General features: G+C 36.7%; 1 protein-coding gene across 7 annotated transcripts in view; it reads left to right on the plus strand.

Moving 5' to 3' along the window:
* DMXL2 (Dmx like 2) overlaps positions 1-20,033 on the plus strand; it is a 168,315-nt gene that overhangs the window by 101,454 nt on the left and 46,828 nt on the right. For all 7 annotated transcript variants that reach the window (XR_009738732.1, XM_061428763.1, XM_061428760.1 and 4 more), the window contains 6 exons: positions 474-563; positions 3,015-3,132; positions 6,766-6,885; positions 9,794-10,021; positions 12,140-13,816; positions 17,033-17,143. Coding sequence is in view for 6 of the 7 variants with exons in the window: in XM_061428763.1 (XP_061284747.1) it covers positions 474-563; positions 3,015-3,132; positions 6,766-6,885; positions 9,794-10,021; positions 12,140-13,816; positions 17,033-17,143 (2,344 nt within the window). In the remaining variant the exon portion in view is untranslated. The remainder of the gene's footprint in view (positions 1-473; positions 564-3,014; positions 3,133-6,765; positions 6,886-9,793; positions 10,022-12,139; positions 13,817-17,032; positions 17,144-20,033) is intronic.

Consider the following 20,033-nt stretch of genomic DNA (forward strand, 5'->3'; position numbering starts at 1 on the left):
AATAAAGACATGTTCAAAGAACTAGATGTCTTGAAATTGTATACTGCTTGTGTAATGGTGGCTCAGATGGTAAAGCGTCTGCCTGCAATGTGGGAGATCTGGGTTCGATCCCTGGGTTGGGAAGATCTCCTGGAGAAGGAAACGGCAACCCACTCCAGTACTCTTGCCTGGAGAATCCCATGGATGGAGGAACCTGGTAGGCTACAGTCCATGGGGTCGCAAAGAGTCGGACATGACTGGGTGACTTCACTTCCATTTTTACTTTATGTAATCACTGTAGGTTTTTCTGCTTATTTAATTTTAAATATGAGAGTGAGTATAAAAAGTTGAAATATTTCTTTGAATTTGTGAATTGCCATTGTAAATCAGTGAATATTTAGAAGAGCCTTAAATATCCAAGATGCTGTGTCATACTGACAGTAGATTCATATATTGTTGACTATGAACCTTCTCTTTCTTTCTTTTTTTAACAGAAACTTATTGGAGAAGTGTTTAATATTGTGAGCCAACAGTCAACTGCTCGACCTGGCTGTATTATTGAACTTGATGCAATAACCAACCAAGTAAAAACGTGTTTGTGAATTGGTGATATTAACTTGCTTTATCCCAGAGTGCTTTACGGGCGTATCATGCACAGTTGAACCTCGAATGTGGGAATTAGAGGCACTGACCCTTCTCACTATAGAAAATTCACTTATAACTTAACAGTCGGCTCTCCACGTCCTCAGTTCTGCATCTGTATATCCAACTAGCTGCAGATCATGTAGTACTGTAATATTTACTATTGAAAAAATTCCACCCAAGTGGACGTATGTCATTCTTACATGTTGTTCAGAGGTCAACTGTATTTCATTCAGAGAATAATTCTGTTGTTTGATACTAAATATACCCAACTTCTTTTGATTTCTGTAGTCAAAATTTACAATGCTTTATGTACAGTCCAGCTGCACAGAGGCTCAGTTTGTGGTTTTTCTCTTTTTATTGTTACTTCAGCTCAGTAGATGCCTTTGGAGTGTTTGGCTGGTTAGGCTGAGTATTATATATTTTTTATGAGATCCATTAAAATGAAGATAGAAGTAGGATCAAAGCATACATTTACTCTCTAATCATAGATCTTTGATGTGGGTGCTGTTCTTCCCTAGTTGACTTAGGAAAGAAGGAGAATGCTTTTGTCTATGGGGAGTTTGTAAATCCCATCATAGCCCTCAGGATATTTGTTTCTTCAGGGCAGGGTCATGTTTATGGACTGAAGGGGATAGAGTAGTATATTCATTCCAGATATGAAAAAAGGTTACTTTGGTGAGGAAGTTGCCAACAATTTTCAAACAAGGAAATGAAGAAAGAGCTGACCATATTTAAAAACAAATACATAATTAGGTCATTATTTTTTCATAGTCCCTTGCACATTATGTCAGGCAAAATTTCCACCACTGTAGAGAAATGATCACATCAGCTCTTGGCAACAGAAATGTGGCTGCCAGACTCAAGTTACTAATTTCAGGAAAGCCTTAACCTATAATTTCCTTTTTTTACTCCATAGGGATATGGGAGAAGAGTGTATTAGCTTCATTCCCGTGAATGTCTTAATTTTTAGTGAACTGGCTGTTAAAATTCATTTCCCCAGCGTACCCCCTTCTCTACTCTTCACTATGGTATATTATTACAGACCTTTTTCACTTAGCATTTCGATTTTTACTTCATTCTTATTGAAGATTTTTTTTCCCTTTCCATTTGTGGCTATCTTTATCACAAGGGCTGGTAAACTGCAAGCACTGACAAATGACTTACGCTTATAAATTACAAACTTTAAAACTCATTCTACATTTGTTTCCAGTGTGCTGTATTATTTCTGTATACATAAAGGTGTCACCCTTCCCTTTTCTCACATTTGGGCATCCCTGGTGGCTCAGTGGTAAAGAAGCTGCCTTCTAGTCAGTCCCTGGATTGGGAAGATCCCCTGGAGAAGGAAATGGCAACCTACTTACTCATGGACAGAGGCGCCTGGCAGAGTACAGTCCATGGGGTTGCAGAAGGTTGGATACAACTTAGCGACTACACAACAACAGCAACATTCTTCTTCTTTGGAGGAGATGACTGTTTATACTTTGACTGGGAAGGGATTTTTTTTTTTTAGTGTTTCTATATAGAGAGACATAAAAATACCTTATAATTTTCATTAAAAATTTGTTGGTCAATCTGATCAATAGTCCTTTAATTTCCTTCTACTATGAAAGGAGGCTGATTTGCTTTATACCCTAAGATTGTAGCCCATCCATTGAGTGCCAGGATTATCACAGTTGCTTCCCTTCCTTGAAATCCATGGGACAGCCGTCTAATTAATTGTCTTGACCTACTTCCACAATAAGTTTGTGTTTGGATTTAGCCTTTCTTTGAATTTCAGTTCACTTTTGTGATTCTAAGTAGCTATTTGTGATCATCTGTACTCTTCTTCTCTGTGTGGTCCCACATGATTATGTAACATCAGCTGATTGTGATGTTTCGTCCATTCTTTTAGAAATCCTCCTTACTTAAATGTAGATACATTTTTTCACAGATGTGTCATTCCCACTGGCTGTTATGGGATCCTTCATAATTACTACTAGACAGATTTTTTGGAAGTACTTTGCGGAATTTTCTGGGTTTTCTTTTTCTGGTTCTCAAGTGGAATAAGAAAAAGGAACCTGCAGTAGTGTGCTTAATATGGTCTGCATGGCCTTCTCCATCTGGTCTTGAAACCTGTTTTTTTTTTTTAATTTTTTTTTTTGCAGTATTTTTTTTCCGAGATGCAAACCTGTTGATTTGTTTTTATTAGTTTCACAGTTCTGCTATTGACTATAGAATATTTGAAAGTAATTTATCTAATGATTTTTTTCTCTTGTTTTTCCCACTATACTTTGTTATTCTATAAAGAATAGAAATTGTTGGATTTATTTCTTCTACATTAGGGTTCTTGGAGAGGTAGTGTAAGATATGGAATTGCAAAGATAAAACTTTACTTTTTTTCATATTTGTAGTGTGGCTCAAATACACAGTTGCTTCATGTGTTTCAAGAAGACTTCATTAGAGGATATAAACCACATAAGGAAGATATGGAAAAAAAGGAAACAGAAATATTTTTTCAACCATCCCAAGGTATTTTTAAAAATAGTCTTGAGTTTGATACCTTAATCTTAAAAAAACTCTAAACTTTCACTGAGTGTAGATCTTTTATCACAAGTCATCAGTCTCATGATTTTTGACAAATACACCAGTTCTGTGATTATGTTTTTTTCTGGGTAAAGAACATATGTGGGTAAAAATTGGATATATTTATTTTTTAATTAAACTTTTTGGGATGTAACTGATTAATAATGTTGTGATAGTTTCAGGTGGACAGCAGAGGGACTCAGCCATACGTATACGTGTACCCATTCTCCCCCAACCTCCCTAAAAATTATATTTTGAAAGATACTTTCACTGGTGACATAGCCTTTTGCCAATAAATGTTATTTATGGAATCTAGTTTAATTGTTTAAAAATTTAACCTTGATTGTTCAACACGACAGTTAAATTATTTTGATTGGTAGTAGGTATCCCTGTGGTATCTTAAGGAAGCCAATTAATTGTAGTATAAGTATACTAAAGATTATTGATGACTGTAGAAGGAAGATACTATGTTGTATGGTATATATACCAGGAAACTCAGATACTCTGAGCATTAAAGGTACTGTCTCATAGATTTCCTTTCTGAAGGGTTGTATTACTTTCTTCTTGAGAGAAAGTAGTTCTCTTAAGGCCATTCAGGGGTAGGATGGGGAGGGAGGTTTGAGAGGGAGGGGACATATGTATATCTATGGCTGATTCGTGTTGATGTATGGCAAACACCATCACAATATTGTAAAGAAATTAACCTCCAATTAAAAATAAAATGTAAAAATGTAAACCATATGCTGTTTAGTTTAAACTTTTATTATTTAGCTTAAAATATTCCTTTTAGAGGTTACAACTTTGTAATTATAGAACTTTCATGTTCTATTTGAAAGTGAAATTTGAAAATAGAACATACTGAGTAGAATACTTTCTGTTTGAAGACAGGAAAGATATGTCCTACTTTAAGAATTCATTTTCTGTGATGAATAGTTTTTAATTTTCAAAGAGTTTCCAGATATTTTATCTGGTTATAGCTTGTAAGTATTAGAAGGTCATGAGTATAGCTTTTATCACAGAATTATGTACAGACTTTTAAGGAAGACATTTCTACTGAATTTGTATGGTTAATTTGATTTCCTTTAGTGGAAAATCAGAGTGAGTTCCTGTACTCTTTGAGGCTAGCTCAAACATCTTCTCAAACATCAGCATGAATCAGCCATAGGCATATATATGTCTCCTTTAGTTTTTGTAGTTCCCTCAATATTCTTGATTTTCTAGCTGTTTTCTTAAGGGACTTGACATGTGTGCTTCTCCTCTTCCCTTACCCTGCTGCATGGTATACACTGTTAAGTGTTTTGTTTTTGGCTGTGCTAGGCCTTTGTTGCTGCGTGGGCTTTTCTCTAGTTGTGGCAAGTGGGGGCTGTTCTCTAGTGGTACACGGGCTTCTCATTGTGGTGGCCGATCTTGTTGCGGAGCACAGGCTTTAGTAGCTGCAGTTCACGAGCTCAGTGGTTACAGTTCCCAGGCTCTAGAGCACCGGCTCAGTAGTTGTGGTGCATAGGCTTAGTTGCCCCATGGCATGTGGGTTCTTCCCAGATCAGGGATGAAACCCGTGTCTCTTGCATTGGCAGACAGATTCTTTACCACCGAGCCACCAGGGAAGCCCAGCATTGTTGGTTCTTAATTTGTTTGGATCCATATCCATATAGAGTCCACACATAATGTTTCATTTCTAGGAGTCTTTTAAGCTAAAGCAATCCCCCTTTATACTCTTATCATGCCACTAATTTGTTTTAGAGAAAGTTATTTTATAGCAGTTTTTCTGACCAGTTACTTGTGGATGTCATTTAAAATTTTTCCTGTGAAGTGCAAATGAGCTCTTATGTCCATCACAGAAGGACATAAGAAAGAACAGAATGTTAGGATGTCTCATTTTTAGTGATGCTAGGATTCAGAAAATTCACCTGGTGGCGCCAGTGTAAAATATGCCAGCAATCTATTATCTCATGGTTTCTTCCACTGATATTGTTGCTTTTCAGTCAATTATTTCATTAAGGATTGTTCAAGTATGATTTTCTAGTTTTATTAATTCTCATTTATTTATTAGCTGGAAAGCATTTGTAAGGAAAAGCTTTTCCTTATCCACGAGAGCTTTTTGGCTGTCTTGAAATAGAGTTCTTTTTAGAAAAGTCAGAGTAAGTGCTTAGTTCTTTCTCTTTAATTGATTTCAAAGGAGTTTGTTCCCAGGTTCCTGCTGGTGGTTATGGATGAATGTTGTTGTCTTTCTTTTTACTTTGTGTGTCATTATGAACCCATTTTAGAAAAACTCTTTATTGAATAATATGCATACAAAGATATATCAATCATTAATTTTTATATACTTAACATATTTCAGTGAGTACAATAATAATTTTAATGTTCACATTGTCCTATATTACACTGGTAAAGATACTTTGAATTGGTCCTGAGTCCTTTTGACACAACCCTATTAGTTTTGATAATTTGCTTTCTTTCAGGCACAGCAAGGTATACCAGCCTTCTCTTGTAAATAGCCTTTGCAAGAATGGAGTCACCCCCCGCCCCCAAATTGTTCCTTCCCATGGAGCATGGTATTCAGAGGCCACAATTTGCGTTTTAGCAGTGCTCCTTCCCAATGAGTTGCCATTATGAGTTTTCATTTTTTTCTATTCTTTCTTTTCATTGAATGAAATATTCTTTAAATTCTGTGGTGCTTTACAGTTTTCAAAAGTCTCACGCCCATAACTTCATATAATGTACAGGTTTACATTTTTCAAGAAAGTTTTTGCTGTCCTTTGTAGATCTCATTATCCTATATGAAAAATGTAATTGTCAACAGGAAAAATTATGTTCACAAATAATCTTTTCATAAAATGTAAAATTTCTAAAAAGTCTCTTCGGTACCACCACGATCAACCCTCCATCCATGACTGTTAATTTTTTTTTAATGCTATCTTACATATAGAAAAAGCAGAATATATGTTTACTTCATTCTTTGCATTTAATTTCCAGTTTTCCATTTAAGGAGTTGGTGCCCCACTTACTTCCAGGGGCATCCAGTGAGGCTGACTTGCTCCTGGACTTTTCTCCCTCTCTTGCTTTGCTTTCTCTCTCTCTCTCCCTTTCATTTCTTCCTTTCGGTCCTTCTTGTCCTTCCTTTCCTCATTTATTGTTAAGTGCCCTCTCATTTTTGGTATTTTTATGAATGTGTTTTAATAAATTGTGTTCATTTTTATTCTTTGTTGCTCAGATGGTCCCATCTTTGATCAGTAGGCATCCATTCATGTTGGCTGTTGTACTTAATGACATAGCCCCATTAGTCTTTGATAGCCACTTAACTTTCAGCACAAAAGATATAAAACTTTCTAAACATCTTTTCTTCCCTTTCCTTCCAGTTTCTATACATACCAAGAGATTTTGTTTAAACAAATGTCTTTCTCTTAACCCTATAGAAACATGTGAACGTGTGAAGTCACTCAGTCGTCTCTGACTCTTTGTGGCCCCATGGACTGTAGCCTACCAGGCTCCTCTGTCCATGAGATTTTCCAGGCAAGGGTACTGGAGTGGGTTGCCTATAGAAACATGTTAACTTAAATATTTCTTTTCCTTTAACAATAGGATATCGGCCACCACCATTTTCAGAAAAGTTCTTTCTAGTAGTAATTGAAAAGGACAGCAATAATTGCTCTATTCTCCACATGTGGCACCTTCATCTTAAATCCATACAGGCATGTTTAGGTAAGTAATTATATAACAATTTTATGTAGAGATAATGTGAGATAAATTCATTTTTACTGGACATGCTTTAGGTTGGTTAAAATGATGATCCAGTGAACTGTAAATTCAATTGCTGAGTTGAAGTATGTATATGCCAAACTTTTAATTATAGGGCCATAAATTGCTAATTTGAAACAGGTTAATCTAAAAACAAACCAAATGGGTTCAGTGAGACATATTAAATTAATAAATTTGATTGATTTTTTTTTTTTTTATTTATTTATTTTTTTTATTCTTCCAATTTTATTTTATTTTTAAACTTTACATAATTGTATTAGTTTTGCCAAATATCAAAATGAATCCGCCACAGGTATACATGTGTTCCCCATCCCGAACCCTCCTCCCTCCTCCCTCCCCATACCATCCCTCTGGGCCGTCCCAGTGCACCAGCCCCAAGCATCCAGCATCATGCATCGAACCTGGACTGGCAACTCATTTCCTACATGATATTTTACATGTTTCATTGCCATTCTCCCACATCTTCCCACCCTCTCCCTCTCCCACAGAGTCCATAAGACTGTTCTATACATCAGTGTCTCTTTTGCTGTCTCGTACACCGGGTTATTGTTACCATCTTTCTAAATTCCATATATATGCGTTAGTATACTGTATTTATGTTTTTCCTTCTGGCTTACTTCACTCTGTATAATAGGCTCCAGTTTCATCCACCTCATTAGAACTGATTCAAATGTATTCTTTTTAATGGCTGAGTAATACTCCATTGTGTATATGTACCACAGCTTTCTTATCCATTCATCTGCTGATGGACATCTAGGTTGCTTCCACGTCTTGGCTATTATAAACAGTGCTGCGATGAACATTGGAGTACACGTGTCTCTTTCCCTTCTGGTTTCCTCAGTGTGTATGCCCAGCAGTGGGATTGCTGGGTCATAAGGCAGTTCTATTTCCAGTTTTTTAATTAGTATGTACTAAAGGTCTATTATGACTCTGTTCTAGATACCATGTCTCTATAAGTCAGTTTTGCCTGTAAAATTAATATTATAATTTTTTGTTGGTTAATACACACTGTCATCTGATGCTGTGCATATTTGCTATAACATATCTAAAAGAAGCAGATTTTCTATTTAGAAAAATGTGATTCTGAAGTTCAAAAGGGTGGAACTGATTTTGTTCAATATTAGGAAATGCAGCAGTGATTAAAAAAAAATTTCAGCCACACTTTTGCCATTCATGTTCATATTGATGTTTTTTCAAACCAGAAGATGTGTAATATGAAGTACAGAAATTGATTATGAATCTTTCTTTTTAAAACAAACTTTGACTTCCTGAGAGAGAATTTAAATGAATAATTGCATGGTTAGCCTTATCAAACTGAATCTGCCTTAAATTGGTTAATCCAAAATTTTTGAGAGTTTTGAAAATTGATGATTATATAATTTTAATGATTTTATACATACTAAACATTACAGAAAAATACTAGTGTATATGTTTTTTGTTCCCTTGGTAATCAACATCATCATGTAACTATGTAAATAGCAGTTCTAACTGGGCCCTGAACTGACATTGAAAAAGTCAAATGATGCAGTAGAACCTTTACCCATGCCTGGTTGAGCCTAATCCTCTTGTGGTAGGAGGAATCCCCAAATCTTTTCAAAGCCTTTGGAGTTAATTCTTGGCATAATGTGTTGTTTCACAGAAATGCAGGAGTAGAGGGATCTAAAATCTTGTCAGGAAGATAATTTTATTTCTTTTTTTTTAAATTGAGGTAACATTGGTTGATAGCATTATATAAGTTTCATGTCTACAATAGTTAATTTGACTTCTATATACACTACAGTTTGCTCATCACCAAAAGTCTCGTTTCCATCTGTCACCATAGAGTTGACTCCCTTTACCCGTTTCACTCCCCACCACCCCACACACACATCCTCTTTCCCCTTTGGTGACTACCAATCTTTTCTCTGTTTCTGTGTTAGTCTTTATTTGTTCATTTATTACTTAAAAATATTCCACATATGAGTGAAACCATATGATATTTGTGTTTTTCCATCTGACTTATTTCACTTATATAATACCTTCAAGGAAGAGAATTCTTAACCTACCAGATGGGGACAGAGGGTGAGATGAACATACAAATATAATAAATAAATGTTGCAGAGTATCTCATACATGTCGCAGAAGCACAAATAACTAAATCTGCTTAGAGATTTTTCACTTCACCTAAATGTGAAAGCTGAAAACTTTTTAAACAAAGATCAAGATCACTGTGCTTACAAAGCCATTCAACTAGTACTGTCTGAAGTTTGTCTGAAGTTTCCTGTGTTCTTGAAATCGTGTTTATTGTTTCAGCATTTGATAGTTGATAGGCGGGTATTTTAGTGTCTTCTTTGCCACTAGCTAATTATAGGAGCTTAGGAAAATCATTAAGCTTTCCAAGTTTAAATTTCTGCATCTCTTGAGTGAGTCAGTACCTTGTTATTCGTCAATTTGATTTATGACCTATCTCTTTCAGAAACACCTCGGCTGCTTATTAATGCAGATTTCTGGAATCTACCCCAGAACAACTGAGTCAGTGTTTCTATGTTTAGGCCTGAGAATCTTCATATTAAAGCTTCCTCAAGTTTTTGATGTGTTTTCAAGGTTGAAAACAGTGAAACTAGGGAACATAAGTTTTTTTTCCCTGTGTCTTACATGTTGTGCTTCTTCACTGACAGTATCCCTGTGATGTAATTGATGATGCTAAGAAAGGGTGAAATAGTTTAAGAAAATTCTCTCAAGGAAAATTTTAAAATTGATCTTGTCTCCAGAACACTTTGAAGAAACTATATTTCTTATATTATAACAAAGTATTGTTCTAGTTCATGTACACAGTGATGATAGTAATCTATTTCATAATTTGTTTTCAAAGCTAAAGCTTCAGAAGGTGTTTCATCAGAGAGTCTACTTTCAGTCCCTGGACAGAAGCATGTAGACTCTTCTCCAGAAACCTCTCCTAGCATGAGCCCCATGTCACATTCCTCATCAATTGCCAACCTTCAAACTGCTAGTAAACTGATTCTGAGTTCTAGATTGGTATATAGCCAACCTCTTGATCTCCCAGTAGGAGTTGAAGTAATAAGAGCAACACCGTCAGCAGGTAAGATGTTAAAACTGGACACTTGTAGCTCAGAGCAGTCTTCAGTGCATAAGATGGATGTCTCTTCTGAAACAGGTGTAAATTTCACACTAAAAGTTTTGTTTTCTAACAGACTCACAGACTTAGAAAATGAGCTTATGATTACTAGTGGGGGGAGGATGGAGGAAGGGATAGTTAGGGGGTGTGGGCTGGACATGTACACACTGCTGTATTTAAAATGGATAACCAATAAGGTCCTTCTGTATAGCACAGGGAACTCTGCTCAATGTTATGTGGCAGCCTGTATGGGAGGGGAGTTTGGGGGAGAATGGATACAGATATATATATGGCTGAGCCCCTTTGCTATCCACCTGAAACTATCACAACATTGTTACCTAGCTATGAAAAGTGAAAGAAAGTGTTAGTCTCTCAGTCATGTCTGACTCTTTGTGACCCCGTAGACTGTAGCCCACCAGGCTTCTCTGTCCATGGAATTCCCCAGGCAAGAATACTAGATTGGGTAAGCATTTCCTTCTCCAGAGGTCTTCCTGACCCAGGGATCAAACCCACATCTCCTGCATTGCAGGCAGATTCTGTACTGTCTGAGCCACCACTGCAGTATAAAATAAAAAATTAAAAAGAAAGATTTGTTTTCTACTAATGATGCATCTTTTTAGAAACATGTATATATTAGAAATTATTTCCTGTGATAAATATAAAATAAATACAATCAGCTTGTCAGACTATGGTGTGGATGTTTTAATGCAGGGTTTCTTGCCTGCACTGTGGTTTCCAGGGAATTCTCCAGGCAAGAATACTGGAGTGGGTAGCCGTTCATTCCCTTCTTCAGGGGATCTTCCTGACCCTGGGATCAAACCCATGTCTCCTGCTTTGAAGGCAGATTCCTTACCATCTGAGCTACCAGGGAAGCCCCCTATAAATAGGAATACTGTGATAGCAAAATTGCAAAGAACATATATGTTCATATGTGAATTATTGAAGCTTTTTTTTTTTAAAAAAAATTAAGGCTTTTCATCCACATTGTGTTATTATAAAGTATGTTTGAACAGGAGTTGGCAGATACTTTGGGGGGAAAATATAGGATACAAGTTTATAGTTTGGTTTGCTTAAAGTGATACTGACTTTAGCAAGGTGGATAAAATAGTTTGGAGAACAGGACTGACATCTGAGTTTAAAATGATCTGTCACTTGCGGAATTTGTGATTGAGGAGTTCCTAGAATAGTGTTTTTGAAGAATCAAAATCAGAGTTTCAAGACTATTCCAGTTACTGGTGAATGATTTTGAGTATGAGATTCTCTTACTCATCCCTAGCTTTTGAAACTTTCAAAGTATTTGGAAAGCTTATGATATATGCAAATAAGTTTATTAGAATTAATAATGATAAATTCTATTTTGCAGGGAATTTATAAAATGCTTTAAAACATCTTACTGGACAGTAACACTCCAAGGGAAGTAGTAACATAATCCCCATTAGATAGGTAGAACAGACTCAAATGTTTAAGTGGCTTTCCTACTGTTAGGAAGGCGTTGATAGACTGGAACTTGAATCCAGGCTTTCTGATCAATCTTAAGATTAAGATCAACCAATTTTAATCACTGTTACCCCTCATGTTATAGTTGACAATAAATGGGAAGTGTTAATCTTTTGGCCATCAGGAATAAATGGTTCTAGTTCATTGTTAGGAGAGCATGAATTAAACCTGTGAAAAAGGTGAGATCTAATGTCTGTCTGGTTGACTGAAAGCATTTTGTGGTGGAGTAGATCTAGTGTCTGGATTATTTGAGGGCCAGTTAGAGGAATTTGAAGGGCAAATTATCTAATGACTGTTAATGTATTTATGATGAAAGTGATAAAAGATATAGCATGAAATTCCAGTGAAGTGTGTGTGGTAAAGATGTAATTTATAGCAGATAACAGGTTTATTGATTGATTAAACTTTGACTTGTTTGATTGATTTTGAGTTTTATTTTAATGAAATATTTGATTTAGTAAGGGACTACAGAGTTATTCTGAACAAGCTCATAGTGGATTTGAATTAATCACATTCTAGACTTTGAGTATTAACATATTATTTTGTGATTCTCTTATTATGATGACCTACTTTTTCTTTTTTAAGGCCATTTGAGTTCCTCTTCAATTTATCCAGTGTGCCTTGCACCTTATTTAGTCGTTACAACTTGTTCTGACAATAAAGTACGCTTCTGGAAATGTTGTATGGAAACCAACCTACAGTGTAAAAGTGATGAGAAGGAAACCTATCATTGGAGAAGATGGCCCTTGATGAATGATGAAGGAGAAGATAATAGCAGTACAGTGAGCATCGTGGGAAGACCAGTTGCTGTTAGCTGTTCATACACGGGTCGCCTTGCAGTGGCTTACAAACAGCCGATCCACCACAATGGTTTTGTTTCAAAAGAATTTTCCATGCATGTTTGCATATTCGAATGTGAATCTACAGGAGGGTCAGAATGGGTTTTAGAACAAACAATTCATCTTGATGATTTGGTCAAAGTTGGGAGTGTACTTGATTCAAGGGTCAGTGTTGACAGTAATCTCTTTGTGTACAGCAAATCAGATGAACTTTTGAGCAAGGATAGATACCTTATTCCGAATATCAAACATTTAGTACATTTGGACTGGGTATCAAAAGAAGATGGTTCCCACATTCTCACAGTGGGGGTCGGTGCTAATATCTTCATGTATGGGCGGCTTTCAGGAATTGTGACTGAGCAAACCAATAGTAAGGATGGAGTAGCTGTCATTACTTTACCACTAGGTGGAAGTATCAAGCAAGGAGTTAGGTCACGATGGGTTCTTCTTAGATCTATAGACTTAGTGTCCTCTGTTGATGGTACACCTTCATTGCCTGTCTCTCTCTCTTGGGTAAGAGATGGGATCTTGGTGGTAGGAATGGATTGTGAAATGCATGTATATGCGCAGTGGAAGCACGCTGTCAGATTTGGAGACGTTCACACTGATGGTTTTGAGGCAGAAGAGACAGCAATACAAGATCATTCTGCCTTTAAATCTAGTATGTTGTCAAGAAAAAGTATTGCTGAAGGAACAGCTATTGCTGATGATGTTTTTTGTTCACCAACTGTAGTTCAAGATGGTGGCTTATTTGAAGCTGCGCATGTCCTTTCCCCTACTCTCCCACAGTATCATCCCACCCAGCTGTTGGAATTGATGGATTTAGGGAAAGTTCGCAGGGCCAAAGCTATTCTCTCTCATTTAGTAAAATGCATTGCAGGAGAAGTTGCAATAGTTAGAGATGCTGATGCTGGAGAAGGCACTAAGCGACACCTCTCTCGAACCATTAGTGTAAGTGGCAGTACGGCAAAGGATACAGTCACCATAGGCAAAGATGGTACTCGGGATTATACTGAGATAGATTCTATTCCTCCACTACCCTTGTATGCATTGCTTGCTGCTGATCAAGATACAACCTACAGAGTTTCAGAAGAAAGTACCAAAGTGCCACAGAGCTGTGAAGATCATGCAGAAAGTCAACCAGAGGACCAGTACTCAGAGCTGTTCCAAATCCAGGATATAACAACGGATGATATCGACTTAGAGCCAGAAAAGAGAGACAACAAATCAAAAGTAATAAATCTTTCTCAATACGGACCAGCTTACTTTGGCCAAGAACATGCTAGGGTACTTTCTAGTCATCTCATGCACTCAAGTCTACCAGGCCTTACTCGTTTGGAGCAGATGTTCCTTGTAGCTTTGGCTGACACGGTGGCTACCACCAGTACTGAGCTTGATGAGAACAGAGATAAGAGTTACTCAGGTAAATACTCTCACTAAAAATTTAGAAAGTTATTGTCAATAGAACTAACTGTGTTATTTATATAATGACTCATGTATTAAATTGCATTTCTTTAAACCTTACAGGAAAATGTTCTCTCTAGTTGACAGTTACTATTAGGTAATATGATCAGTTGTGAAAGAAAAGACAATTGGGATAGACTCTGACTTGTGCACATAACTTTATGTATTTGTAATATCTGTGTGTATCCTCACCTGAGTTTTTATCCTGAAACTCATATAGTTTTGGATATACAATCTTTTTTTTTTTAACAGATTGATTCTGTTTAAAAATAAAAATGGTTTATTTTTATTTTGCTTTTAGTGATAAAAATGGCCCATTTGTTAATTTTACTATTGAACCACCAGGTTTGTAAGGAGCTACCCCCCCCCCACCACAACTCCCCTGATGAACACAACTTGTTCATCTTCACATTTCTAGGTACAAATAATTTCTTTTATAACCACCTAATTTTCTCCAAAAAGTCTTGAGAAAGAGGTTTTCATACATTTTAATGTAACGCGTGTCTTGCTTAATTCATTCTGTAACCAGAAAAATTTTGACTACCTCCTGAAACTAGATTCCATTCTTTTTTATGCAGATAGTTGAAGGTAATGGTGTTGATTCTAAATGATGACATTAGCAAAGGATACCGAAAATGATTGATCATTCATTCAGTAAATACTGTGGAGGAGTGAACAATTGCTATGTGCCAGGAGCTTCATGTACTTTATCATATTTAATTATCACAACAATCTGCTAGTAGGTAGCCATTATTATACTTGATTTTTTTTAGAGGAAGACACTGAGAGATTCAGGAACATATAAGATCTCATAGATAGTAAATGGCAGAACTGGGATTCAGATGTGGATAAATCATTGCCTCCAAGCCTGTACTCTTTTAATTATTTCACAAGATTTACAAGTCTGAGGAAAAAAGTCTGTTCCTCAAAGCTACCTGGAATATCTCTCTTCATATAGACTTATGCCCTTGTAATGTGTCTCCAAAGTTTTTTGTAGATTAAAATAACTAGTGACTTTTAGAGGATTTTGCCTATGACTTATTTTATAACTCTAGTAATTAAAACTTTTTTGAATCATTATGAGGTTGTATGCAGTAGAGCAGGATTCTTCCCAGAAGAGCCTTAAGCCTTTGTTGCAAACTTAATATTTATTAGTATATATTAGAGATTTTACTCTGGGGTATTAAGAAAATAGCTATGTCACAATCTGTGAAAAATAGTTTAAATTTTCAGACATAAAACTGTATCCTTCAGTTCAGTTCAAGTTGCTCAGTTGTGTCTGACTCTTTGCGACCCCATGAATTGCAGCACACCAGGCCTCCCTGTCCATCACCAACTCCTGGAGTTCACTCAAACTCATGTCCATCTAGTCGGTGATGCCATCCAGCCATCTCATCCTCGTCGTCCCCTTTTCCTCCTGCCCCCAATCCCTCCTAGCATCAGAGTCTTTTCCAATGAGTCAGCTCTTCGCATGAGGTATCCTTAAGTAGGCAATATAAAAATTGTTCGTCCTATCATAGACTTTCATGAGGTAGATGAGGCAGGAATGAATGTCTCCATTTCACATGTGGGAAACTGAAGCTCAGAGATTAAATAGTTACTTATCTCAGATGATGGATTCTAAGTAAGTGAATCCCTCCATTGTTCAGATGAGACAACCTAGAGGTATTCCGGACTCAGCTTTCTCTCACGCCCCAATCTAGTCCATTGTCATATGCTGTTAGTTCTACTGTGTGGAGACTCCAGACATTTCTCATCACCTCTCCTGTTACCACTCTGGTCCAAGTCACTGTCACATCTTGCCTAATTATTGACAAAGGCTCCTAAAACTGGTTCATTCCTGTTAGCTCAGTCTGTCCCTCACATGGGAACTAGTGATTGTTCTAAAACAAAATCACCTTAAATCTCACCTCTGCTCAGTAAACACTGGTGGCTTCCCATCTCACTTTAGAAAAAAGCCAAATCCTTCAGTGGTCTACAAGGCTCCAGGTGATCTGTCTTCACATCACTCTACTGCATTGGCTTCCCTGCTGTCCCACAAACACACCAGGCACAGTCATCTCAACATCTTTGTACATACTGTTTGCCCTGCACAGAATACTTGTCTTCCAGATTTAGGCACCCTTCACTCCCTAACCACCTCAGATTTGTGCTGAAATGTCATCTTGGTGGAAAGTTCTTCCCTGGTTGCATAATATAAAATAGAACCCTCTTACTCCAGCACTCCCTTTTCTCCCAGTCCGGCTTTATTTCTCTCTGTAGCATTAATTTTCCACTAGACACATTACTTCTTTGTTGTTTCTCCCTGTCTCCTAAGATGTAAGCACCCTGGAAGTAGGGACCTTGCCTTATTCCTGCCCAATCTGCAGTACCTAAACTGTGCCTCCGATGTAGCAGATGCTTAATTTGTTGAATGGATACATGAATGAGTGTATGAACAAATACAGCTGATGGGAAGTAGAGCTGGAACTTTGACAGTTTAAAATGTTTTATTTTCTTCAAGAAAATATTTGATTCAATACTCTTGAGTACTTCCTAAGTGGCAGTTACTGGGCTAGGTGCTGTTAGTATTTTTCTGTTGCTTTTATCCAACAGTGGCTATAATTTTGAGTTAACTTATCATGCTTTCATACCTCTGCTCAACTTTTGACTAAGAGCAAATTTGTGAGATCAGAATTGGAGTTCAACCTTAACTTGGTAACACTAGCCTGAGGAGTCAAATTTCAAATATGGATAGTACTGTATTTCATTTGAGCTAACCAATCTAGAAAATATTAACCTGTTTAATTATATAATAAATAAGTTTACTATGTAATTCCTAGTTTTTAAAATAGGAAAAATTCTCATAGGGAATATTTTTTAAAATTATACCTATTACTTTTTATTGGATTTCAAAATTTCTTTCCTTTTCTTTTATTATGAGTAGCTCTAAGTACTATTATTACCTGTACTGATAGGTGCTTACATTTTTCTCAAATTTTTTCTTTTGACCATTTTATTATATACATGTACTTATTGAGAAGCTATATGCATTGATAAAGATATTGAAGTATTCAGAAAGGAATATACTCATATGTATTTTTTGTAAATTATTATTTAATGTTTATTTTCTAACTTTCCATTGGTTTATGACCTGTTGCATTCCTTTTTCCTTAAATTTATATTGTCTTTAAAGGAAGAGACACATTGGATGAGTGTGGTTTACGGTACTTATTGGCGATGCGCTTGCACACTTGCCTTTTGACATCGCTGCCTCCTTTATACCGAGTACAGCTACTTCATCAAGGTATTGTTTGAACCTTTGTGCAACTTTTATTTCATATTGAAGTGGTTGGTGTATTCACTGTTGTGTATAAACGTTAGATAAGTCATCACATGCATACCCATCACCAGCCTTAAGATCTTCCTGTCACAGGGTACCCACTTACCCTTTAACTGTGTTATTTTTCGGCTGTACTCTGTGACTTTTGCTCATCTGGCTCAGTTTCTCAGACTTCAGTCATCAAAAGTCATAGTAATTTAGGAGTAAACTGGGTAGTCTGGTGTTATAACCTAAAGTGGTCCTGAATTTCTATGATATCTGATACCCTTGCTTTAAAAATTTTGCCCTATGCATTGTTATTTGTGTTTACTTTAATATAAGCATTATAAGTTATTTACTCACAACTAAAGCTAATGTTTCAGGAATATCTGCCACATAATAACCCAGTAGATTTGCATACTTCCAGCACACTGCCACATATGCTGATGTGAGATATATAGACTTATATCAGCCCCCTAACTTAGAGATTAAAAAATCAAAACTGTAGAGTTTAAAGTGACCTGGCAAGACACAGGTTGTTAGAGTTTGAATTAGAATTCCAGTGTAGTGGGCTGTGTCCCTTTTGAAACCAGCATCTTGGATACAGCCCCATAAAATATGTTTTAGTATTGTAGGACCTAGAATGTCAGGCTTTATAGTTCATTATTCTTACCCATAGTACTTACCCTTTACCGTCAATAAATGCTTTTTTGAAAATATGATTCTAACAGCTGTCTAATAGTCTATCATGTTTTTAAACTATAATTCATCTATCCTTAATTTTTTTCTAAAAATACAAATTTTGCTTTTTTTCTTACTTGAATTATCATGCTACTGAATGACCTTACAACTTTACATATAAATATTCATATATATCTAATTACTTACTCATATTAGTTTTCTGGGGGTGAAACTACTGAATCAAAGGGTTTGAAAATTCTTAACACTTAGAAGTATTGCTACTTTCAGAAAGACTGTGCTAAATTCCCAGAACCAATGTTAATGATGCCAAAACTCAACTCATTGCAATACTTGATATTATCATTTAGAACAATCTATGCCATTTGGAATCGGAGAAGGCAATGGCATCCCACTCCAGTACTCTTGCCTGGAAAATCCCATGGATGGAGGAGCCTGGAAGGCTGCGGTCCATGGGGTATCTGAGGGTCGGACATGACTGAGCGACTTCACTTTGATTTTTCACTTTCATGCATTGGAGAAGGAAATGGCAACCCACTCCAGTGTTCTTGCCTGGAAAATCCCAGGGATGAGGGAGCCTGGTAGGTTGCCGTCTATGGGGTCGCACAGAGTTGGACACGACTGAAGCGACTTAGCAGTAGCAATGCCATTTGGAATAGGTTAAAAAATGGTATCTCAAATTTTAGTTTTAATATTTTAAATTTTAGTTTTAAATGATGATCAGATGGTACTGAATCACTTAATGACAATTATGTACATTGCCTAAGGAGACTCAAAACACCTCAAATTCCTAAAGCTTTGTCAAATTCCATTTTCCCTTTAGTACAGTTAAAACATTGGAGATGAGAAAAGTGACTGGTATTGTCGGTGATGGTCTGGTAACAGTTTTCAGGGAAAAACTTAAATAGCTAGTTGTTGTTCAGTCGCTAAGTTGTGTTTGACTCTTGTGACCCCATGAACTGCAGCACACCAGGCTTCCCCATCCTTCACTATCTCCCAGAGTTTGCTCAAACTCAGGTCCATTGAGTTGGTGATGCCATCCAACCATCTCATCCTCTGTCCCTCCCTTCTCCTCCTGCCCTTAATCTTTCCCAGCATCAGGGTCTAAGTAGCTAGTAGACAAGCTAAGAAGAACAAAGATATATTGCAAAGAATAGCCTGATGTTGGTAGACAAATAAAAATAAGTGCCTGTTGGTGTGCCTGGTTTTTTCTTCTTAATACCTTTTTTCACTTCTAATAGTTAGGTTTCCAAATAGAGTCACTGCTCTCTTAATCTTATTTTTGAACCAAATTCCTCTGACATGCTTGTTGTGTATTTTGGTTTCCTTTTAGTTATACCAAAAATTTAATCAATGAAATTTATTTAAGGGTATAGGGTATATTTTATATTGTTATTTTATATTAAAATGTTTGTGTCAGCAAAAGTATGCATTTTGCATTGGCTTATAATAGCAATTTCTAAAGAAGTGTCAATTTTTTTATAGTTATTTCATGTACTGACTATTTCTTAAACCAGACAGATTTGGTGGTGGTGGTGGTTTTGTTGCTAAGTTGTGTCCAATGCTTGTGACCCCATGGACTGTAGCCTGCTAGGCTCCTCTGTCCATGGGATTCTCTAGGCAAGAATCCTGGAGTGGGTTGCCATTTCCTTCTCCAGGGAATCTTCCTGACCCAGAAATCAAACCCAGGTCTCCTGCATTGTAGGCAGATTCTTTACCAAGTGAGCTGTGAGGAAAGCCCCGGACAGATTTAAATAGAGAATTAATCTGCATTTTAGGGTATGACAAAATACAAATTGATGTTTCTAAGTTTTGTTCATTTTCCTCTACATTTATAGTGACAGTTAATTTGCATTGATTCTGTGATACGATTTCAAACACAGTTGTATAGAGATGGTAGCAATGAGAAATGTGTTGAGAGTCCTGTGTTGTAATGTGACTATCAGACTGTCATTGGTGTCAGGCATTTCTTTGTTTCCAAAGGGATTCTTGCAGATGGCTGACTTGACTGTCTGGCTTCTCTCCTGGGATCCTCAGGGTTCTTCCCGGGAGCATTCTCACTGTCTCACATCTCTCCGTGGTTCACTTCTGTCATGTTTCTCTTTCACCTGCTCCAAGTGGAGTAAAACCAGTCATTCAGCTGTTGACAGACTCATAGAGGGTGTCACTAAATCCA

Source organism: Bos javanicus, chromosome 10 (genome assembly GCF_032452875.1).
Source record: "Bos javanicus breed banteng chromosome 10, ARS-OSU_banteng_1.0, whole genome shotgun sequence".
Taxonomy (NCBI): domain Eukaryota; kingdom Metazoa; phylum Chordata; class Mammalia; order Artiodactyla; family Bovidae; genus Bos; species Bos javanicus.